At 34.1% G+C, this 23,166-nt stretch overlaps 1 protein-coding gene and 3 long non-coding RNA genes across 6 annotated transcripts in view; 1 reads left to right on the top strand and 3 right to left on the bottom strand.

Annotated features, from left to right (window-relative positions):
- Positions 1 to 23,166, bottom strand: part of LOC147759929 (clotting factor C-like) — a 64,043-nt gene that overhangs the window by 8,364 nt on the left and 32,513 nt on the right. Inside the window, exons 2-6 of the mRNA XM_086995616.1 lie at positions 11,709 to 11,941; positions 7,099 to 7,278; positions 6,324 to 6,503; positions 5,994 to 6,215; positions 37 to 217 (exon numbers count right to left, since the gene is read on the bottom strand). Of these exons, the coding sequence (XP_086851742.1) occupies positions 37 to 217; positions 5,994 to 6,215; positions 6,324 to 6,503; positions 7,099 to 7,278; positions 11,709 to 11,941 (996 nt within the window). The remainder of the gene's footprint in view (positions 1 to 36; positions 218 to 5,993; positions 6,216 to 6,323; positions 6,504 to 7,098; positions 7,279 to 11,708; positions 11,942 to 23,166) is intronic.
- LOC147759932 (uncharacterized) lies at positions 15,101 to 17,999 on the top strand. Of its 3 annotated transcripts, none has more exons than XR_015331128.1 (4): positions 15,101 to 15,366; positions 16,763 to 16,855; positions 16,967 to 17,047; positions 17,266 to 17,999. It is a non-coding gene; the product is annotated as an uncharacterized LOC147759932 (long non-coding RNA). The 3 variants fall into 3 exon arrangements; XR_015331127.1 differs by having other exon boundaries at positions 15,103 to 15,366; positions 16,967 to 17,040; XR_015331126.1 differs by lacking the exon at positions 16,967 to 17,047 and having other exon boundaries at positions 15,115 to 15,366.
- LOC147759931 (uncharacterized) lies at positions 17,275 to 18,476 on the bottom strand. Its single transcript, XR_015331130.1, has 2 exons — positions 17,676 to 18,476; positions 17,275 to 17,367 (listed from the first exon to the last, which is right to left on the bottom strand). It is a non-coding gene; the product is annotated as an uncharacterized LOC147759931 (long non-coding RNA).
- On the bottom strand, positions 19,195 to 22,222 carry LOC147759930 (uncharacterized). The gene is made up of 3 exons (XR_015331129.1): positions 22,040 to 22,222; positions 20,540 to 20,632; positions 19,195 to 20,127 (listed from the first exon to the last, which is right to left on the bottom strand). It is a non-coding gene; the product is annotated as an uncharacterized LOC147759930 (long non-coding RNA).

The raw sequence follows: 23,166 nt of genomic DNA, 5'->3' as shown, positions 1-23,166 counted from the left end.
TACGTTCTGTCCCCTTCATTTAATGAACATACGTACGTTACTACAGCTTCCAGTGCTGCCTGTAAGTCTTCAGTCTTTGGCATGGCTAGGAGTGCATCCATATCCCTGCAACTCATGTATGCATCAAGTCGATTATCTTGCCTACTGGACACATTATAACATCTCCCTATGACATTATATATCCATCCACTGGGGCAGGGAGAGGAGGATACACAATCTAAAGTGAAAAATAATAAACAGGGATATCATCCTAAGTCTACAGAGAGTCCATCAACTGCACCCTGAGCTTCGGAGATAACTTGACACTAACCTCTTCACTATAGCCTATCTTCATCGTGTCACATTACCTCTGACCACATTCAATTGCCCGCACTGCTCAAATTTTAAGCCCGCCCTCAATGACTCTTTGCCAATGAACGCGAACGAGTCAAAGCGCTTTGTTCGAATCCAGACCAATCAAAGATAATGGAGATATTTTGTGCTGCGAATATAAACAAACCCACGTGCTAGTGAAGATGACGTCGGCAACCGGGATGGCAGAGCCTATCTGCAGCCCGTCAAAAATTCCAGTTGTTAGTTAAATACGACATGAAGTAGCCACTACACCGACGAAGAAGGTAATAGGGAAGGAGTGTTTACTTTGCAGTCAACAAATATCGGTTTATTCCCGTCACTATTTATAGTTATGCGGTAAATCAGAAGAAGACCAGGGGAAAAGTAAGCTATATATTGACGGACTCTCTAAATTGTTTAAATATGAATTGACTGGGGATAATTGCCCCTCACATACAGTGTGCCTGAAATGTAAGAAAAAGGTTGACCTGGCACTAAAGAGTGAAGAAGAAACAGAGAACATGTGGCGTGTTGTTGGACAAAAGATCCTAGAAAACCCAAGAACTAAACCTTCTCTTCCAACCGATGTGCAAAGGTCACCTGTAGCTCTGAAGTCAATTTCGTTTGCACGCACAGAACCTCTGAAGTCACAAGATGCAGCATCGTTTCCTTTTACCGAAACCAGTGGTGCCCGCAAAATCAATTAGCTTTCCAGAAAAAGACAGGACCCAGCACTGGGAAAGTTGAAGTAGATACACCGTTTTCGTTTTAAAAAATGTTGTTCAAATTATTTTAAATACCGACCCAATATGTAATTCTAATTTATTATTATAGTATGTTTATTGCCAGTATAATAATTTACGTTTATGTTAATATATATATATATATATATATATATATATATATATATATATATATAATGTTTTATTGAAGAGAAATTAAAATTAAAAGGTGAGTCAATTAACTATTTAGGGAAAGCTAAAGGATTTGCTTCATACCGTCAGAATGGCCTCAACGGAACATATTCTTCAGAAAACATGCCCAACTAACGATATCTTTATCCAAATACACAAATTAAAAGCTCATTTTGTAAATTTTTGGCTTTAAAAAAACGTACTATTTGCTCGGCCTGGGAGTTAATGAGCTACGTGGTCACGTGGTCCGATGACGACAATCGAGCCACTGGAGAACAGAGCGTGCTTAGCTGTCAAACTGAGCTGCATTGTCTACCTGTAAGATGACTTCTCTGGCTTCTGATAAAAGTTAATACTCATTCAAATCTCTTACCCGAGGGATCTAAATCCTCATGAAGCTGTGTAAAACCATTCCCGTCTAGTCAATTCTTTAACGAGCATTTAATTATGGTTATCCCAAGTTGTATAAAACACTGCATTTGAATGAGTAAAGGGTACTGTGGATTATTGCATATGAGGGCCATGTTATTTGTGAAATTCAATTAATTTTATTAAACCGCTGACACTCTGTCTTGGATACTTTTCTTAAACTGAGGTAAACGATGCCCGTTACCTTTACAAGTCCCATCTTAATCATCCATCTAACTGGAACTTCCTTTACCTCTTAATTAGAGGGTTAAATGGCTGGCGATATTTATCTCAGGTAAAAATCTACCTGTGCTTTAGTTTCAAAGAGCAGCTCCCGCAGACCTGAGATTATGCAACTTGTGTAAAAATGAAATAGGGGATGAATTTCATTATGTCTTTAGATGTACCTTTTTTGCAGAAAGTCGAAACTTATGTATTCCAAAAAAAGCATGTATTAGACCGAATGTAATTAAAATGTATGAAATATTTTCAACGAAAAATAAGAAAAAACTGAATAATTTGTACAAATTCATTAGTATTGTGAATAAGGGGGTCAAGCCTTCAGGTTGATGTATATATATATATATATATATATATATATATGCTCTCTAAACTGTAAATGTACAGTAAATGAGAATAAACTATTTCAGGGTACTAGATAAAATCTGAACACCGGGCTTATTGAGGAGCTAGAGAAATAAAGGAAGAATTTTTCCTGCACAGCTTCATAGGAATTTTAGCACGGACTTGATCCAGCTTAGACCTTCTAATTAACAGGGTGACATGGGCAATTTTCAAAAACAAAATAAACAAATAATAAAACTATATTTCAGTTAGCCTCCTCTTAAATAAATATACCGTTCTGGATAAATTAGAACATTTATTAAATCGACAGAAAATTTTTGACTTAAATGATGATTTTATTATTAATGGAAATTAAGCTACTATTTGGGGCACATTTGCTGAGATTACGCTGTTCTTGATGTTTTGCGTTAGTCTACATTTTGCTGTGCGTGCTTGGAATTTTTTTATTTTTTATACTCACGCATGTAAAACTGCACAATTAGTAAACATTCAAGTAATGATTTTTCCCATGCTACTTATAGCAAACAATGCTCTTTTACCTTGATCTGCTACATGTTTTTGGGTTTGACAAAGCATACAAATTTGCAAAAAGTTTTGTGTACAGACGCAGAACTTGTATTTCAAGGTATAAAATGATAAATCTTTTAAATTATTTTATACTTCAGATGAAATAACATTCAGAAACAAATCTTCAAAGCATAAACGAATTAGGTTTACGAACCATTTTAGTACATAAGTTCCTATTTTTTCTTTAATATACCGCTCTTTTTTTCTGTTTGTTCTTCAACACGTTTTCTTCCACGGAAGTAATGCCTGGGCATACGCATGCTTCAAGTTACCCTGAGAGCAATTACTTTTATTAATGTTCGCGGCAGTGTTTGAACTCAATTGTTTAAATATTGATATTAAACGTCATTAACAAATACCAATAAAATCACCCCGTGAAATAAAAGAGATATTTTGAAAAATATGAAAGCCCACAAGACGATTTCGATACCTGTTATTACCTGGGTTGGGAAGTGCAGCGGTGCATAATTAACAGGTTTGTTGTAAACGAGCTTTTGGTCAACTACAATGCATTTAAAATGCATCAGCAATCAGTAAGTTTGCCAACTGATGACAGTTAATCTGAAAGACTACCACCTCTTGATATGATCTACATTGTAAACCACCTGAGGTGACCATGATCTAGAGCATCGCAACTATTGTCACCGAAGTTAGTAAGTCACGGAAGACCCTCACAGACAAAGAAAGATTGTCAAAGAGAGCTGCAATTTTGGTCAATCCCACGGCAACACACCGAGGCATAACGAAAATTCCTCAATTCCGTTCAACACAACTTTCCTTTAACTTCTCCGTCTGTATGCACCATGCAGCTCAGTTGAGTCTCATAGACCTTTATCGTGATTGTCGTCACAGTACCACGTGACCCAGACCTGTTGCTACGTTTATGCATATCAAGAAGTTATAATGAGATATATAACTTCTTGTGCATATTGAGGTGAGGTTTACTAAAACGCTTTTTGTCTACTAATAGATTGTTTTTATAATTTTTAAATTACGGGGATCGATTAAAACATAACTGTAGTGTATAGATTAAGTGCTGGATCTTCAGAATTCGAGAAATAGATTTTTATATGATTATTGTCCTTTAACTATAGAAATGCAGCTCGTACTACTACTACTACTACTACTACTACTACTACTACTAGAATCTGTATTTCTATATGCTTTATTGCTATAAGATGATCTTTGAAAGTCTTAATTTAGCCTTTATGCTTGCAACAGATTTGGGCTGCTTTGAAATTGACATGGTATTCCAGAACTTGTTTTTTACTCAACTCTTTGGTAGATTCTTGCTGAAATGCATTCACTGTACTCAGCTTGATAGTTTAGCATGTCTCCTTGAGTGGCTGGAGTTCAGTGAATTTCCCCCAAGCAGCTCAATGCAAGAGGCATGTCAGACATTTAAGCCATTCAAAGTTCTTGCACTGAGGGAGAATCTTCCCCAGAATTGGATTGATCCAGCTATTACTTTTTGCCAGCTTCATGGTATAGAAAATGCTATCATGTAAAATGCCTATATCAAGTTTTTACATTAAAAAAAATAATTTGAGAGATTCTTATGATGAAAATATTTTAGATGCTTCAGTATATATGCTTATAGGTTATGGCTTATGTGTTCTGTGCTTATTTTCAAGTGTGTGTAGTGGCATCCCCCCCAGTAACTCACAAAAAAAAAAAAAAAAAAAAAAAAAAAAAAAAAAAAAAAAACAGCAGATATTGATTGTGAAAAGACTTGAAAGTGATCTTATAGTTCAAATCACTAGAAGGGTTCGTTCACGTGAAGAATCTATTTTCTAAAAATCTATTGGCGGTTTCTTGTGATCACGGTCTGTGCCCTGAATGCCCACGGCGTAATTACTGGCAGCACGAGGGAGTTACTTCCAAAGCTGTAATTAATGCTCGGCTGTGCTCGGAGGAGATTCTGATACCTTTATGTCTAGTCTCTTATTAAGTGTTTTGTCTAATTTATGTACGTTACACGTTCATTTGAGCACTTACTTCTTTTAAAAATGCACAATTGATATCAAAAGTCCTAATCATCAGTGTTTTCTTTACTATTTTCCATTAATCAATTTATTGAAATTATACATTATTATTATTATTATTATTATTATTATTATTATTATTATTTTATTTATTTACTTTTTTTTTTGGTTGGGGTGGGGGGGGGGCACCCTCTGTTGATCAAACTGAAATCTCCTTTCTTGGCCTTACAAATAATTTAAACAAATTGTCTCTGCTACTCTTTTTTTAAGCACCCCGCACACGGTGAGCACTTGCGCTGCGCTAGACGCTCGCGCTCCTCGGCTATACAAATCTATACAAATCACCATACTACAATTGGCTGGTAACACATCCATGATGTTTTACCTTATACATGTGTATTTAAAACTGAAGAAGGTGTAGTATTGATCCTCTGTTTCAACTAAATTGCTCTAAAAGCCAAAATACACTGAATTCTAAATTTAAAAATATACTAGTATTTACTGCAAGTTATGCTAGATGGCCCAAGAAAAAAATAAATATCACGGCAAACAGAACAGAGAGAATGAATGCAGAGAAATAACTGATGAGAGTTTTAAGGTGCTGGATGTAATTGTATTTTTAGACGTATATTACATATTATCATCAAGTTTGTACAGAAAAGTGTTTTTCAAATAATACCAGGATTTCAAATTCATGCAGGATTTACAGGTATGTAGTATCCTTTTAAAGAAATTAAAATTATTGAATTATCAAAAAAAAATAAATAAAAAAATTTTGAAAAAAATAAAATAAAAACCAATTTGTACAAAATGGTCATTTTTAATGAGGTCCCTTTTTATTTCAGAACCCATATGATGGTCTGTTAAAATGAAAACTACACAAAAAGAAGATTTGAAAAAGCAGAAAAGTAATCCTTTTTATATCAAAGTGCTGAAGACTGTAATTATGTGATCAAAGGTAAAACAAAATATATGTACAAATATAAGTCAACATACCTAAATACATGGGCAGTGTTGTTCAAAGTAGGACAGTGTCTGTGTGGAGTATTACCTGGACAGTATTGGTCAAAGCAGGACAGTGTCTGGGTGGAATATAATTACCTGGAAAGTATTGCTCAAAGCAGGACAGTGTCTGGGTGGAATATAATTACCTGGACAGTATTGTTCAAAGCAGGACAGTGTCTGGGTGGATTACAATTACCTGGACAGTGTTGTTCAAAGCAGGACAGTGTCTGGGTAGAGTTGGTGGCTCCACCTGCACAAAGCGCCAGTTCACTGGGCAGATTTGGATCGTGACAAGGACGATTTCTAAAGGAGGTTCCTGTACCACAGGTCACAGAGCAGCTGCTCCAGGCTCCCCAGGCCAGCCAGCTCCCTCCAACTGGATGGAGAAATGTATAATACTTCAAAAATGATCCATCAGCTAAGGATATTAATTTAAAATAATTAATCTTGAAAATTAGACATAATATTGGCAAACATAAAGTGTCATGAAAAAAAGTAGAAGTTAGTTTTTTAATCATTTTCTTACAGTCACAGACAGGCGGTGAACCGCTCCATGTTCCACCAGTTGGACATGTCCTTGTCAGGTCTCCAGAGATCAGTGTGTAACCTGTTTGACAGGTGTAAGTTATAACGTCTCCTTCCAAATTCCCACCCAGCACTGCAGCAGTATTTGGAGGAGTGCTGGGAAATTCACAACCTGTAGGAGCTAAAATCACATAAACAGCAATAGAACAGATGGCTATATAAAAATAATTACAAAGCAATCTGCTGCCAACACAGCCAGTTTTATTGAATACACCTAATACTGTCGCAGGAGTGGTAATATCACTCCTCTCCATAAACTAAATTCTTCCAAAAGTCAGAAATATTTGAACACTAAAGGGTCATCCATTTTAATCACAACTTTCAAAAGTCTACAACCTTACACTGGGGGTTGGGGTGGGGGGGGGGGGTGAAATTCCCTCTGTAAGCATTTGGAAAAATAATTAAAATCATGATCTTCATCACCAGGGGTGTGTTGACAAAGGTTATAGCATTTTTTTTACCTTTTCACCTTGTAACTCTTTGAAGCGGTGGTGGTGGTGGTTGCCGGGGGGATGGGGGTGGGTGGGTGGGTGGGGGGGGTGTGGCAAGGAGTCTACAAAATGTCTAGACTTGTGAAAATGATTACAAAAATACACAGCCCCTTAGCTAAAATATGATAATATTTACATGTAGCCCAAGGAAAATAATCTAAACATCAGGGCAAATACATGTGTCATGAAAAAAAGTAGAAGTTAGTTTTTTAATCATTTTCTTACAGTCACAGACAGGCGGTGAACCGCTCCATGTTCCACCAGTTAGACATGTCCTTGTCAGGTCTCCAGAGATCAGTGTGTAACCAGTTTGACAGGTGTAAGTTATAACGTCTCCTTCCAAATTCCCACCCAGCACTTCAGCAGCATTTGGAGGAGTGCTGGGAAATTCACAACCTGCAGGAGCTAAAATCACATAAACAGCAATAGAACAGATGGCTATATAAAAATAATTACAAAGCAATCTGCTGCCAACACAGCCAGTTTTATTGAATACACCTGATACTGTCGCAGGAGTGGTAATATCACTCCTCTCCATAAACTTAATTCTTCCAAAAGTCAGAAATATTTGAATACTAAGGGGTCATCCATTTTAATCACAACTTTCAAAAGTCTACAACCTTACACTGGGGGTTGGAGTGGGGGGGGGGGGGGGTGAAATTCCCTCTGTAAGCATTTGGAAAAATAATTAAAATCATGATCTTCATCACCAGGGGTGTGTTGACAAAGGTTATAGCATTTTTTTACCTTTTCACCTTGTAACTCTTTGAAACGGTGGTGGTGGTGGTTGCCGGGGGGATGGGGGTGGGTGGGTGGGTGGGGGGGGGGTGTGGCAAGGAGTCTACAAAATGTCTAGACTTGTGAAAATGATTACAAAAATACACAGCCCCTTAGCTAAAATATGATAATATTTACATGTAGCCCAAGGAAAATAATCTAAACATCAGGGCAAATACATGCAAAACAGACTGATGGTAGAAGAACAAGGCAGCAAAGCTGTCAAATGTACAGACAAAAAAAAAAAAAAAAAAAAAAAAAAACAGAAAAGAAAGATGCAAAATAGGTCATTTTGTCAATTTTGATGCAATAATAAATTATGCTTATAATAGCACAGTCAGTCAACACTGATTTTTAATCATGCACAACAGGTAACATGGTCAATAACAGGAGCAGATCCAGAGATATTTTCTGACAGTATCCCAAAGTATCTTTGTTGATCTATCCTCCATTTTGATGGTCTTCCAACAGAAAAAAATAGATACCCATCGATATAAACTTTAAAATCTGACTGTCTTCCAGGAGACCCAGAAGATGGTCTCAATCCACTCCTTCAATAAGATTACAGTTTCATGACCATAAGAGTTAAAATTCACATGATGAAAGTCCCAATATATGAAAAATGATGACAGTGCATAAAATAATATTACATAGTGTTTAAAGACAAAAATACCAATACAGCTGCTTATGTGGAAATACAGAAAATGTGCAGAGTCTCAGGTAAAAGTCATATCTTATAAATGCCAATGTTGGAGAAAAAATTAAAAAGAAAACAACAAAAATATATAATTCCAATGAAGCTGCTATTCACTGCTTCCTTATTATGGACATTATGTTATCTAGCAGAGAGCTTAACCTTTGGGAGTTTACAGGGAAATATCAACAAGTGTGCTTCATTAAATCTCATTTAATGGTCAATTAATTAGGCAAATGAGTTTATAGCACTGAACTTAGCCCAGTGAATACCCAAGGGGAATTTACAGACTGACCACAAGGTCAAAGGTCTTCAGGCCCATAAGTCACACCTTAACAAAAGCAGAAAACAATAATGCACAAAAACAGGAGAAAATTCTGATGCAATAATATATTATGTTTTACTGCACAGTCAACATCAAATTATAATTATGCACAACAGGTAACACTGATGAAAGTAAAAGCATAAGGCTTCAGGCCCATCTGAGTTCAAGTTTACAGTTAATAAGTGCCAGAATGAGAAAAATGAAAATTTCACAAAAAATGCAAAAATTTAATAAAAATGATAATCCAATAGAGCTGGTTTTCTAACATGAGCTGTATGTCAATCCTAAGAATTATTCTTGTAAGACATGTTAAAAAAATAGAAAGTAACACTTTACATAATATTAATGGCTGCAGAGCACAAAGTAGGTTTTTTGTCAATTTTGATGCAATATTACATAATGCTTAACTGTATAAATACCACCAATTTTAAAATATCTACTATTAAAAACATGGACGTTAAGAAAATTTGATAACCACTGGGCTTCATGCCCAAGGGAGCTATAAGTTCCACATTGAAAATTGCAAGTTGTGAAAGATAAAAATTTTCACAAAAAAAACCTGTATTACTTCCAAACAATTAACTAATGAGACAATTTTTCAACTAAAGCTGTATTTCAATCGTATGTTTCTTTCCTGTAAGTGTGAGAAGAGCAAGTCACATGGTTTTCCTTTCACCGCCACTACGGAGGCAGTGCCCGTAATAGGGTTTTGTTCAATTTTGATGCAACATTACACAATGCTTAACAGCTTAATAACCGTAATGGATATTAAACCGTAATGGATATTCAGAAAATGTGACTAGCCCATTGAGTTCAGAGTCATACTTTGAAAATCCCAAAATGTAAACAAGAGAAAACTGTATTGAAAGAGTTTTTTTCCATTTTCAACATCTTTTTTACATAAAACAAAATTATCAATTTACTGTCATTTTTATATGATCAATCAAAAAATATGTTGTCAAAGCAAAAATATCAACAGAACAATTATAATTGTCCAACTTGCTCCATTCTGAGATTCTGAACATAGTGAATGGTTGAATCTGACAAACTGTAAAGATATGAGTTTTTTTTTCCATTTCTGACACTTATTACACAATACACAATATCAGGTTTACCATCATTTTTATATAATCAACTAACAATGTTGTTAAGATGCAGAAAATGTTAAAAGAACAACTTAAAATATCTGTTGTCGACATCGACAAATACCGTGTATATCACGTTATCACACCTGCTACAATGTCGCTGTAATAGGGTCATGAATATTTGAGTACTTTTTGCCAACGCTCACTATAAAAGCGAGCACACACCACTTCTGGGTGCGGTCAGGTTTTTTATTTCTTCTAAATGTAATAAGGTAAGACACGTAGAACACTTTGGATATGTACATATTTAGTTGTTCATTTATTTTGATATAAAAGATTTGTAAACCGTCGTCACCTATTAGTTATTCATTAAGTCAGGTGATATTAGTATAAAGTCATCTTTTTTATATCAATATATATATATTTAGTCGACATGTACGTTATCCTTCTAGACAATTGCTTTCCTCGCCGCCACGTTACTGTGTACTCAATCTTTAAGTTGCCGAATGTTGTGTAAGTACTATAGCTATATATTTAATTTCATAGTTTTAGTCATATTGTCGATATTTGCGAGTTTGTATCTCTCTCTCTCTCTCTCTCTCTCCGTTCTTTATATTTGCATTTGTGTGTACACTTAATGTAATATATTTATTTATTTATTTATTATTATTATTATTATTTATCTATTTTACTTATTTTTTATTTAGTTTCACCACATCAGAAAACACCTCAGAACTCACTTCAGAACTCGCCCTAGAATTCACTCCAGAATTTACCTCAGAATTCAATATAGATAGCTACAATGTGTGCCTGAAAAATAAAGGTGAAATTTAAAGATTTGTTGTTGAGTTAGTGAATGGTACGCAGTAACAATATCTAATTAGTTAAAAAATGAGACTGTTAACATGCCTGAGAATTAAATTTCAGGAAAAAACACTTATATACAAATAAAATGGCATAACTTCACCAAACTTTAACTGATCAAGCTTATTTTCAAAACTTAATCTGTATTTCAGTAACAATGATCACTACTGTGAATTTCAAGACAATTGGCCAATCGATTTAAAATGTGTTATAGGTGTTGCATATATGCTGAAAAAAGTGAAAAAACAGCAAAACTTTTATAAAAATGCCCTGATCATGCCAATTTTCGAACTTGACTTGCGTATTATAGATATTCATCAGTTCTGTAAGTTTCAAGCCGAAAAGTAAAGTGGTTTTTCACTTATTGTGTTATCAGGGTTGCATATATGCTGAAAAAAGTAAAAAAACAGCAAAACTTTTATAAAAATGCCCTAATCATGCCAATTTTCGAACTTGACTTGCATATTATAGATATTCATCAGTTCTGTAAGTTTCAAGCCAAAAAGTAAAGTGGTTTTTCACTTATTGTGTTATCAGGGTTGCATATATGCTGAAAAAAAGTGAAAAAACAGCATAACCTCCATAAAAATGTTCCTATCATGCTGATTTTCGAACTTGACCTGTGTATTATGAATATTTATCAGTTCTGTAAGTTTCAAGCCAAAAGGTAAAATGGTTTTTCAAATAATGTGTTATCAGTGTTCCATAAATGCTGAAAAAAGTGAAAAAAACAGAATAACTTCCATATAAATGGCCCAATCATGCTGATTTTCGAACTTGACCTGCATATTATGAATATTCATCAGTTCTATAAGTTTCAAGTCAAAAGGTAAAACGGTTTTCCACTTATCGTGTTATCGGTGCCACATAAATGCTGAAAAAAGTGTAAGTTAGTTCTGTAAGTTTCAAGCCAAAAGAAAAACGATTTTCCACTTATCGTGTTATCGGTAAAAGTGCACGACGACGGCGACGACGGCAACGACAGACGCAGGTGATGGCTATATGTACAGACACATCTGTGTCTGTACATAAAATGGATGAAAATTTTAATATATTACAAATAATAATCAAATTTCAATTTGAACCCCACCTGTTTTTTCACATATATAAAAGATATTTTGATAACAGTCACCCCTTATCCACTGGAAGGAGACACTGCTATCTAAGTAGAAACAGTTACTAGTGTGAACACAAGTAGGGCACATGTTGCTGTATGTTAGTGGTGTCATTCCTCCGGGGCTCTGCCATGCCATTTCTTCACGATAGTTAATTGTCAGACTTATCCAATACTTAGGATGTTGTCCATGACTGGGAGGTGGTGGCCTGGAGTAGAAGAAGAGAGAATGGTTCTTTTTTTTCTTTTAAGACTTAAGTACCAGTCTCTGAAAGGTTCAGAATAGGGTGGCACATGACCCTCTCAGATTTTGATGAAAATTGGTGTATTTGTTCATTATAGCCCCAAACCAACATAATGGATATTGGTTTGTTTGAATCAACCTCGGTTGCCATGGTAACAGTACTTAAAAATTTTCACCAAAGATGGCGGAACCCAGATTGCAATATTTCAATTTCAGCTATATTTGAGCTAAAAAAACCATAAATGTGGATAAATAATCATTTTTCATTTTCAGACATTGTTAAATATCATATCCTATGTGAATTAAAAACATATAAATAAATGTTTTTGGTGGCCTTTAAAAGTTAGAAAAATAACTTTGAAAATGGGGAATTTTCAAAAATTCAAACTTTTGGTAAAGTGCCCAAATATGCCATTTTCAAATACATTTTTCATAAACTGGCCAAAGCCACCTATTATCGACATACATAACATAAGGAAGTACATAAACGGAACTGTTTTAATCAAAAAAATTTTTTTTTTCAAACACATTTTTCAAAAAATTATTCAAATTTTAAAATTCTTAATCCAAGATGGTGACAATCAAATGACAAAATGTCCCTATTTCTGCTTTAAACTAAACAAGCATGGATAAAAACACACATTTCTTTTCTGTATCCTGCTAAATATTATATCTTAATTTAGTCAAAAGCATATTACTTAATATTTTAAACAGTCCTAAAAAATTAAAAAAAAAAAACAACTCTAAATATGGCAGATTTCCAAAATTTCAAATTTTAGCTAAAATGCCCAAATTTTGCCATTTTCAAATACATTTTTCATAGACTGGCCAAAGCCACCTAATATTGTCATACATTAAAAGTGAATGTTTTGAGTTAATATTTAAAAAAATCTTTTTTTCAAACATTTAAAAAAAATATGCAAAATTTAAAATTCACAATCCAAGATGGCGTCAACCAAATAGCAAATTTTCCGTATTTCCCTATTTCTGCTTTAAAAATGGATTAAAATACAAATTTGTACTTGTGTCCTGATAAATAACTTGATTTAGTCAAAAGCACACAGGTAAAAATTTTTGTGATCTTTAAAAAAACTTTAAATGATGAATTTTCACAATGGGACAATGGGTGTTAATCTTTCAGAGTCATACAATAACAGCAATGTGGTGGTATTCTTTTGGTTGACATCTTATAGTTGAGAAATATCTCCTGCCGATCTCAGCTTCAGTTTCAATCTCTTGTGGACATTCTACCACTGTCCAGGAAAAAAAATTCCCTTAATCATTATCATAAACTACTATCTATAATGTGCGTGGATTTAGCAGTGCCCACCCCAGATTAATTAACATTTTTATTTGATTCTTTTAATTGTATATGAATATATTGTAAACAAGTCACAGTGAAATAAAACTTGTATTTAGTCTTTCTTATTTGAAGGAAATGAGGCATCTTTTCTGCATAGTAGTAAATTATATGAATATTTATTATGGTGTTCAGCATTTTTGTCACAAACTTAAAATACCAATATATATTTTCTCTCATGCTCCTTGCCCTAAGATGTTCATAATTTATTAATTTTGCTAATTTTCTTTTGGTATACAACTTATTTGTAAGAAAATTTGGTGTATAGGTAAAGTCCATTGGTAACCAGCTACACTGTTAGAAGTTGTGATATCAAAGCAAAGCAGTTATCAATGTTAAGGGTGCCTCAACATGATAGTATTTGATGCTTTTTGTCCCGAGAATCATGCATGATCATACATTTTGACGATTCCAACATCTGCCTCAGCACTGAGGACTAATTTGGCATGTTACAATCAGGTAGAAAGTATCGATCATTATGATAATTTCCCCTATTTAAGTTACTATTTACAATTTTTAATGTTCAGAGTAAAGTTAGGTCACGTACCTGCTAGTTTTCAGTAAAGAAATATGAGAAAAATTTATGGATAACACAGACTTTATGATATCAAAACTGTGGGAGCATTATACCAAGCAGGACTTGATTAGGTGAGTCTTTAATACAATTAGCATGATTATCAAGGCTTATAAAGCAAATCGTAAAGTAATGCTATCTTGTTTTCTCATTTAGTATTTTTTTGTGACTGAAAATCTAATGTACTGCTATATCTTTCCGAGAAAAACTGAGCTGCAAGACTGGTTTGTCAAATAAAGTGCAATAGTACACACCATATCACTCCCATTCTGAAAGGATAAAACTGGCTGCCTGTGAAGCAGATGATTGAATATACAGTACTTTGTATCATTTTTAAGGCGATACATACACAAGGACCATTATATTCATCTGATCCTATCTATTTTAACTCACCATGGCAGTCCACACATTTTAATACTGAGAATGACCTTATTTTAGAACAGTCCATTTTAGAGAAGGGTTGCTTCAAAAGTTATGGAGATCGGGCTTTTATAATCTATGCCCCCAAATTATGGAACGCCTTACCAAATTTAATAAGAAAAGCAGACAACTTTGACAGTTTTAAATCCCTTCTTAAAACTCACATTTTTAAATCTGTCTATATATCTTATATATATATATATATATATATATATATATATATATATATATATATGTTTATAATGTTTTAGTAGTGTTAATTTTAAATGGTTTCCAAGTGTTACAGATTTAAATATTGTTGTGATTTTAATGATTTTAGTTTTATTATTGTAAGGCACCTTGAGGTAGCACGTAAGGCACCATATAAGAATATTATTATTATTATTATTATTATTATTATTATTATTATTATTGACAGATATCTTTTACATGTCTATTTTATTTTACAAGTTTTTTTATTTAGAATCCTGGTTGTGAAGAAGTAGAAATTTCTTTCACTTGTATGAGTACCAATTTCTACTACATATATTAAGTATTCAAGTAATCTGTTCTGTTATCGACTTCAAGTACCTGAGAGGGCACGACGGGCCTTACAGGGCGCTGTTTTAAATTGGAGGTAGACCATACTCAAGCAGTAAATAGCCATAAAACACAAACTCACGTTGAACATCAAAACTTTATTAGAAAACCTGTATCAAAGTTGACACTGACTGTAATTTAGAGTATAGAAACTGACAATAATTTACTTGTTTGTCGATTATATCAAGGAGTTATAACAGAAGGAGATTACACGCGTGGGGGCGGAGCCCGTATTACGGTCTCTCATTGGTCGGAATGAATAGAACCCAGAGAACAATAGATGCCTATCTCTGTTACGCTTAATTGCTACTCTCGTTTAAATCTCGTTTGTTAGTATCTGTGCCTTCGTCTGTTGATTTTTGAGGACAGACACAGAAACGGAGTCCCAAGTTTCTAAAAAATGAGAGAAATACAGAATTTATATGATATTACGTTGGACAAGGTTTTCAAAAAACAGGTAAGTGCTTTTAAATGCATAACTACACGAAATATGAAGATAAATTGCAACTTTTATGTCGTAGGGTCTCACTGTGTAAGTGTCCCGCTACACGTTGATCTCGCGAGGTGGTGTGTGGAGAATAAATATTGCACGAAAAATATTTCCCACTCATAACAAGTGCCTATAAATATAGTATCAGATGAAGAAAGTTTGGTCTTTATACAGTTGCAATTGTTAAGTAATTTGTGGCAATAGCAAAGAATAAAACTTAGGTGCACTTTCAGTAGCCGAATAACAAGCAGATGCTTAAGCCGCCATCTTGTTAATATTTCGAAAAAAAATTACTCCAAAAGACATTTTCCTCCTACTTTTGGAAACTTGTGTCACATGACAGTCATAAAATTTAACTAATTGTTATGTGTGCAACACACTTGCTTGAGCAGTATTGTTTTTTTTTTGCGATTTTACATGTGGTCTAGCTTGGATACGACAATTGACAATTTTCATGAGTTCCGATCAAAAGTGTTACGCTTGTTACGGCCAAAAGCCTTACCGCTTTTTGTACTTTTTAAATGCAAGATTATAAAAATTGTGGTGTGTTTAGATTCTTGAACATCTTGGTCGTGGCGTGGTATATATTGCATGGGTATTGCTCCAATATTTCTTGAAAAAAATAACCTGATTTGTTCAGAATACCAATTTTTTACTCTAGTGTTATGGGTAAATGTACCATTTTGGCCTTTACCTTTTTCGTGTTTAAAACTAAAAAGACTTATCATGACAGTTGGTCATCATTTTTCTTCTCACCATGATGGGTGGCTTTGGAGTGGTAACTTTGTTGTTAAAGTAAGGTGCCCAGTTATTTTGACTGGAAAAGTTTTGCCTCCACCCAGCATTTTCCATCATGGCGGTCCAGTATCTTTGGTATAGTTATTTTAAACTTATTTAGTCTTCCTTTTACATATATATGTTTTAATTCATATTAAACCTTTGAAAAAAGAACACACATGAATCCTGGTGCTGTCTTAATTTAAAGTCTTAAGGTTTTAAGTTCACCTAGGCTCCACCAATTACTCTACCTGTTATCTCACTACACATCTCCCTTTGGGTCAAGGTGTGTAAGACACACCTTATTGTGTAAGACACCTCTATAATTAAGGGTACTTGCTTCTCTACTTTAATTATACTTCACTACTTTGGCATGTTAGGTGGCAAGCTTGGATGTTTCAGTTCATTTTAAGAAAGAAGCTTTGCCTTGGTGGTTACAAAAGAATAGAACTCTATTAAGGTTTATTCATTACTTGAAAGTAAATATTTCATCTTGCAGTGTTGAAACAGAAATTCTCTCAAAATTGATAATGAATTTTACATGCTTATCTTAACACTGCTCAAGTTTTTTTCCCTTCTATTATAGATATGGGAGAAGGCTGCATTGAATGTATGAATTATGGTCAGGCTGGAAAAAATTAAAAAATGTCAATGAAAAAAGGAGGTCAGCGTGTCTGGGGTAAGTTACTTTTCTCATAATGCCTACGATGCATTAAACATTCACTAACAACAGTACCCTTTTTTTTTAATTTTTTTCAAAATACAACAACCTTGGGCATTTTCCTTTTAGCAACCGGCCTCTCTGAAATCCCCTTTTTGTCCTGTCAGAAGAGTAGGAACCAGGGCGGATTTAAATAATTTCTTGTAATAAGTACAATTTCTTTCAATTTCTTGGAGTTATTAGCTTGTGATCATGAATCTTGATATTCTATATAAATTTAGTTGTAAATTGTTCATTTATGTGGTGAACATTATTTCAGTCAAGTCATAACAAGATACATTAAACTTCACTGCGTAATTCCATAATGTCTACATGGATACTAGTAGTTCATTATACTATTATGATGTTTGTTTTTTTCTAACCTACAGGTTTCTCTCTTTTCTGAGTGGCATGGCATTGGCAGGCAGAAGAAAAGGTCCTGAAGAAATTCTCACTTGAGTTGTCCTTTTTGGAGAAGAAACTGGATAAGACTGGCCAACAGAGATTGCATTAAATTAAAAGTGCTCCTTCATGACATTTTAAAATATTTTCAGTCACCTAACTGATTCTATACATTTCAAAAGTTGACATAAATTTTATGTTACTGTCACGTGGAAAAAAATTCAAAACCTATATATAATTTGTTGAGTGCCATGGTATAACAGTCTAATTGATTGCAAGTAAAATTTGGACTGTTTCAGTGAAATTTCTTTAAAGCAGTTAATTTTTTCAGCTGTAACATGTACTCCAGTTCATTTTATAAATGTTCTTACTAAGTGTTGTCTTTACTTATAATTACCTTTTGAAAATCCCATGTTTTTTATCCTATTTGTAAGAATTAGCCACTTTAACTTCTAGGTTTTTTTTTCACCCAGCCCATTAGATTCTCAGACCTTGCTGGCCTGTGAGTGGAATAGTATCTGGCACAGACTGGTATCAGCAAGTCAGATAAAAAAGAATATAATTATTTCTATTTGCTCGGTTGAAAAAAATGCCAACATAGACTGCATAAAACTGGAAAACTATAGCAACTTAATCATTCTTATGACTTCATTAATTACTGCTTATGTGTAAAATTTTGTTTTTGTTCTTCTATTGATATAATAAAATGGTTTTACTCACAGATGCTACTATCATGATGCTTGAGTATAGAGTTGACTTAAAAGATATTTTAAGTGAATATAGTAAATAATACTTTGAAATTAAAAATTCTCATCTTTATTTGTTTCACTTTAAAAAGCTCAGTTAATACTAAAATTTCTGATATATTTTGTACATAAATATATTTATGAATGAATATTCATAATGTTTAGCACTGTGTACTTGTTTACCGACAAATATGAAGTGTTAGTATGTGTCAAAATAATCCTAAAAAAAAGGGAGATTTCCAAGATAAAGAAATTTATAATGAGTATTTAGTAAATTGACATGTCGTGGCATTGCTTCAACCTTTGATTAAAATTTCACTTCAATGCATTAGGATATTAAAATTATACCGAGTGAGAGAAAAAAATACTTAAAGAAATTTAAAACCATGCAGTCACAAAGCTTAGGCACTGTCTCAATGTATATGTTTATGGGACCCAAGGGCAGGAGGGTCCAAACGTTTACGTATTAGTATTATGTTCTTTGGCAGTGAGGACAGACGTTCACTTGAATGTCATTTTCACAAACCACAGTTGGGACGTTTTCTTTTGACTTATCCTTGGTGATTTTTCACTGTGTTGTGCAAAAGAAAAGCCATCTATCACCGACTCGAAAAAACTCATGGCGACCATGTATGCTGACGATTTTTTTCACAGGTAATTATTTGGACGATGTGCTGGAAGGGAACGATATCATAGAAAGCAGTTATAAGGTGGTGACTGAGGATGGTCGCCATGAGCTTTTTTGAGTCGGTGATAGATGGCTTTTTTATGGCACAACCCAGTGAAAGAAAACGTCCCAACTGTTGTTTGTGAAAATGACATTCAAGTGAACGTCTGTCCTCACTGCCAAAGGACATAATATTAATACATAAACGTTTGGACCCTCCTGCCATTGGGTCCCATAAACATATACATATACATTGTGACAGTGCCTAAGCTTTGTGGCTGGTTTTTAATTTCTTTAAGTATTTTTTCTCTCACTCGGTATAATTTTAATATCATAATGCATTAAAGTGAAATTTTAATCAAAGGTTGAGGCAATGCCACGGCATGTCAGTTTACTGAATACTCGTTATAAATTTCTTTATCTTGGAAATCTCCCTTTTTTTCAGGATTATTTTGACACATACTAACACTGTTCATATTTGTCGGTAAACAAGTACACAGTGCTAAACATTAAGAATAATTTTTATTCATTCATAAATATATTTGTATACAAAATATATCAGAAATTTTAGTATTAACTGAGCTCTAAACAAATAAAGATGAGAATTTTGAATTTCAAACTATTATTTACTATATTAACTTTAAAAATTTTAAGTCAACTCTTTACTCAAGCATCATGATAGTAGCATCTGTGAGTAAAACATTTTATTATATAAATAGAAGAACAAAAAAATTTACACATAAGCAGTAATTAATGAAGTCATACGAAAGATTAAGTTACTACAGTTTTCCAGTTTAATGTTGTCTATGTGGCATTTTTTTCAAACATGCAAATATAAATAATTTTATTCTTTTTTATCTGACTTGCTGATACCAATCTGTACCAGATACTATTCCACTCACAGGCCAGCAAGGTCTGAGAATCTAATGGGCCGAATGAAAAAAAAAAAATCCTAGAAGATAAAGTGGCTAATTCTTACAAATAGGATCAAAAACATGGGATTTTCAAAAGGTTATTATAGATAAAGACAACACTTAGTAAGAACATTTATAAAATGAACTGGAGTACATGTTACAGCTGAAAAAATTAACTGGGCCAGTAAGTGACTGCTTTAAAGAAATTTCACTGAAACAGTCCAAATTTTACTGGCAATCAGGTAGACTGTTATACTATGGCACTCAACAAATTATACATAGGTTTTGAATTTTTTTCCACGTGACAGTAACATAAAATTTATGTCCACTTTTGAAATGTATAGAGTCAGTTAGGTGACAAAATATTTTAAAATGTCATGAAGGAGCACTATTAATTTAATGCAATCTCTGTTGGCCAGTCTTATCCAGTTTCTTCTTCAAAAAGGACAACTCAAGTGAGAATTTCTTCAGGGCCTTTTCTTCTGCCTTGCCAATGCCCTGCCACTCAGAAAAGAGAGGAACCTGTAGGTTTGAAAAAAAAAAAAACAACATAATAATAGCATTATGAACTACAAATATCCATGTAGACATTATGGAATTATGCAGTGAAGTTTAATGTGTCTTGTTATGACTTGACTGAAATAATGTTCACCACATAAATGAACAATTTACAACTAAATTTATATAGAACATCAAACTTCATGATCACAAGCTAATAACCCCAAGGAATTGAAAGAAATTGTACTTATTACAATAAATTATTTAAATCCGCCTTGGTTCCTACTCTTCTGACAGGACAAAAAGGGAATTTCAGAGAGGCTGGTTGCTAAAAGGAAATGCCCAAGGTTGTTGTATTTTGAAAAAAAAATTAAAAAGGGTACTGTTGTTGGTGAATGTTTAATGCATCGTAGGCATTATGACAAAAGTAACTTACCCCAGACACACTGACCTCCTTTTTTCATTGACATTTTTAAATTTTTTCCAGCCTGACCATAACTCATATATTCAATGCAGCCTTCTCCCATATCTATAATAGAAGAAAAAAACTTGAGTATTGTTAAGATATGCATGTCAAATTCATTATCAGTTTTGAGAGAATTTCTGTTTCAACACTGCAAGATGAAATATTTACTTTCAAGTAATGAATAAACCTTAATAGATTTCTATTCTTTTGTAACCACCAAGGCAAAGCTTCTTTCTTAAAATGAACTGAAACATCCAAGCTTGCCAAAGTAGTGAAGTATAATTAAAGTGGAGAAGCAAGTACCCCTTAATTATAGAGGTGTCTTACACAATAAGGTGTGTCTTACACACCTTGACTCAAAGGGAGATGTGCAGTGAGATAACAGGTAAAGTAATTGGTGGAGCCTAGGTGAACTTAAAACCTTAAGACTTTAAATTAAGAAGCACCAGGATTCATGTGTGTTCTTTTTTCAAAGGTTAAATATGAATTAAAACATATATATGTAAAAAGAAGACTAAATAAGTTAAAAATAACTATACCAAAGACACTGTGAGGTCAAACTTCCTGTTAGACCGCCATGATGGAAAATGCTGGGTGGAGGCAAAACTTTTCCAGTCAAAATAACTGAGCACCTTACTTTAACAACAAAGTTACCACTCCAAAGCCACCCACCATGCCGAGAAGTAAAATGATGACCAACTGTCATGATAAGTCTTTTTAGTTTTAAACACGAAAAGGTAAAGGCAAAAATGGTACTTTTACCCATAACACTAAAGTAAAAAATTGGTATTCTGAACAAATCAGGTTATTTCTTTCAAGAAATATTGGAGCAGTACCAATGCAATTTATACCAAGCCACGACCAAGATGTTCAAGAATCTAAACACACCAAAATATTTTATAATCACGCATTTGAAAAGAACAAAATACGTTTAGGCTTTTGGCCGTAACAAGCGTAACACTTTTTGATCTGGACTTGTGAAAATTGTCCCTTGTCGTATTCAAGCTAGACCACATATAAAATTGAAAAAATCAACAATACTGCTCAAGAAAGTGTATTGCACACATAACAGTTAGTTAAATATTATGACTGTCATGTGACACAAGTATCAAAAAGTAGGAGGAAAATGTCTTTTGGAGTTATTTTTTTTCGAAACATAAACAAGATTGCTGCTTAAGCATCTGCTTGTTATTCGGCTACTGAAAGTGCACCTAAGTTTTATTCTTTGCTATTGCCACTAATTACTTCACAATTGCAACTGTACTGTATAAAGACCAAACTTTCTTCATCTGATACTATATTTATAAGAACTTGTTATGAGTGGGAAATATTTTTCGTGCAATATTTATTCTCCACACACCACCTCGCGAGATCAGTGTGTAGCTGGACACTTACACAGTGGGACCCTACGGCATAAAAGTTGCAATTTATCTTCATATTTCATGTAGTTATGCATTTAAAAGCACTTACCTGTTTTTTGAAAACCTTATCCAACGTTATATCCTCTGCACTCTGAAATTCTCTCATTTTAAGAAACTTTTGACTGCGTTTCTGTTTGTGTTCTTTCCAAACGACAGACGAAGGAACCTATTCTGACAAACGAGATTTAAGCGAGAGTAACAGAAAGGGTAACAGAGATAGGAATCCATTGTTCTCTGGGTTCTATTCATTCCGACCAATGAGAGACCGTAATATGGGCTCCGCCCCCACGCGTGTAATCTCCTTCTGTTATAACTCCTTGATAATATCGGATATTAACGGTGACGGCACGTGAGGGAGAAGACGAGGTTTTCACAGTGGTACATGTACCTGGTAGTTTTCTTGATACTCCAGGGCTAAGCACAATATATGACTGTAATTTCTTGTTCTTTGTTGATAAACAGATTTAACAATATTTCTGTTGGCACGTCTTTAAATGTAACTCAGAACCTGTCTTTGTAGAATTAATATAAACTGATTGAAAACGAGTGAATAAATTTAAATTGTGCCATAAAATATTTAAATTAGTGTGCAAGAAAGTATGCAAAAAAAGCGCAGGAGGTGTGCAAGAAGTGCTCAAGAGGTGTGCAAAAAGTACGCAGGAGGTGTGCAAGACGTACGCAGGAGGTATGCAAGAAGTACGCAGAAGGTATGCAAGAGCTATGCAAGAAGTGTGCTGGTTGGGGTGTAGGGGTATGCAGGAAGTGTGCAGGAGATGTGCAAGGAATGTGCGGGAGGTGCATATTTTACCATGCAAATGAGGCGTGCTGCACATCCGCAGAAACCCTTACTGTGAATCTGCTGCGCATCCGCAGAAACAGTGTGCGGGAAGCTTTAAAATTTTGCTAAGGGTATGCCACCACTGGCCAACAACAGGGTAGGTTATTACTACATAGAAGACAGTACCTGAAATAGTGGCAGAACCGACTTTGTCTGTTTATATATATATATATATATATATATATATATATATATATATATATGATCACTTACCTTACAACAAACATCCAGAGCTAAATCCATGAGCTGGATATATTGAGGAACCCAAGCCTGACAACAGTCTGAAGTCGGTTCAACAAAAAAATGCACATTCTAAGGACGACCAGCTGGCAGTGGCT

This window comes from Lingula anatina, chromosome 9 (genome assembly GCF_051362555.1).
Source record: "Lingula anatina isolate TDL-2025a chromosome 9, LinAna3.0, whole genome shotgun sequence".
NCBI lineage: Eukaryota > Metazoa > Brachiopoda > Lingulata > Lingulida > Lingulidae > Lingula > Lingula anatina.
This window is presented reverse-complemented; position numbering and strand designations above follow the sequence as displayed.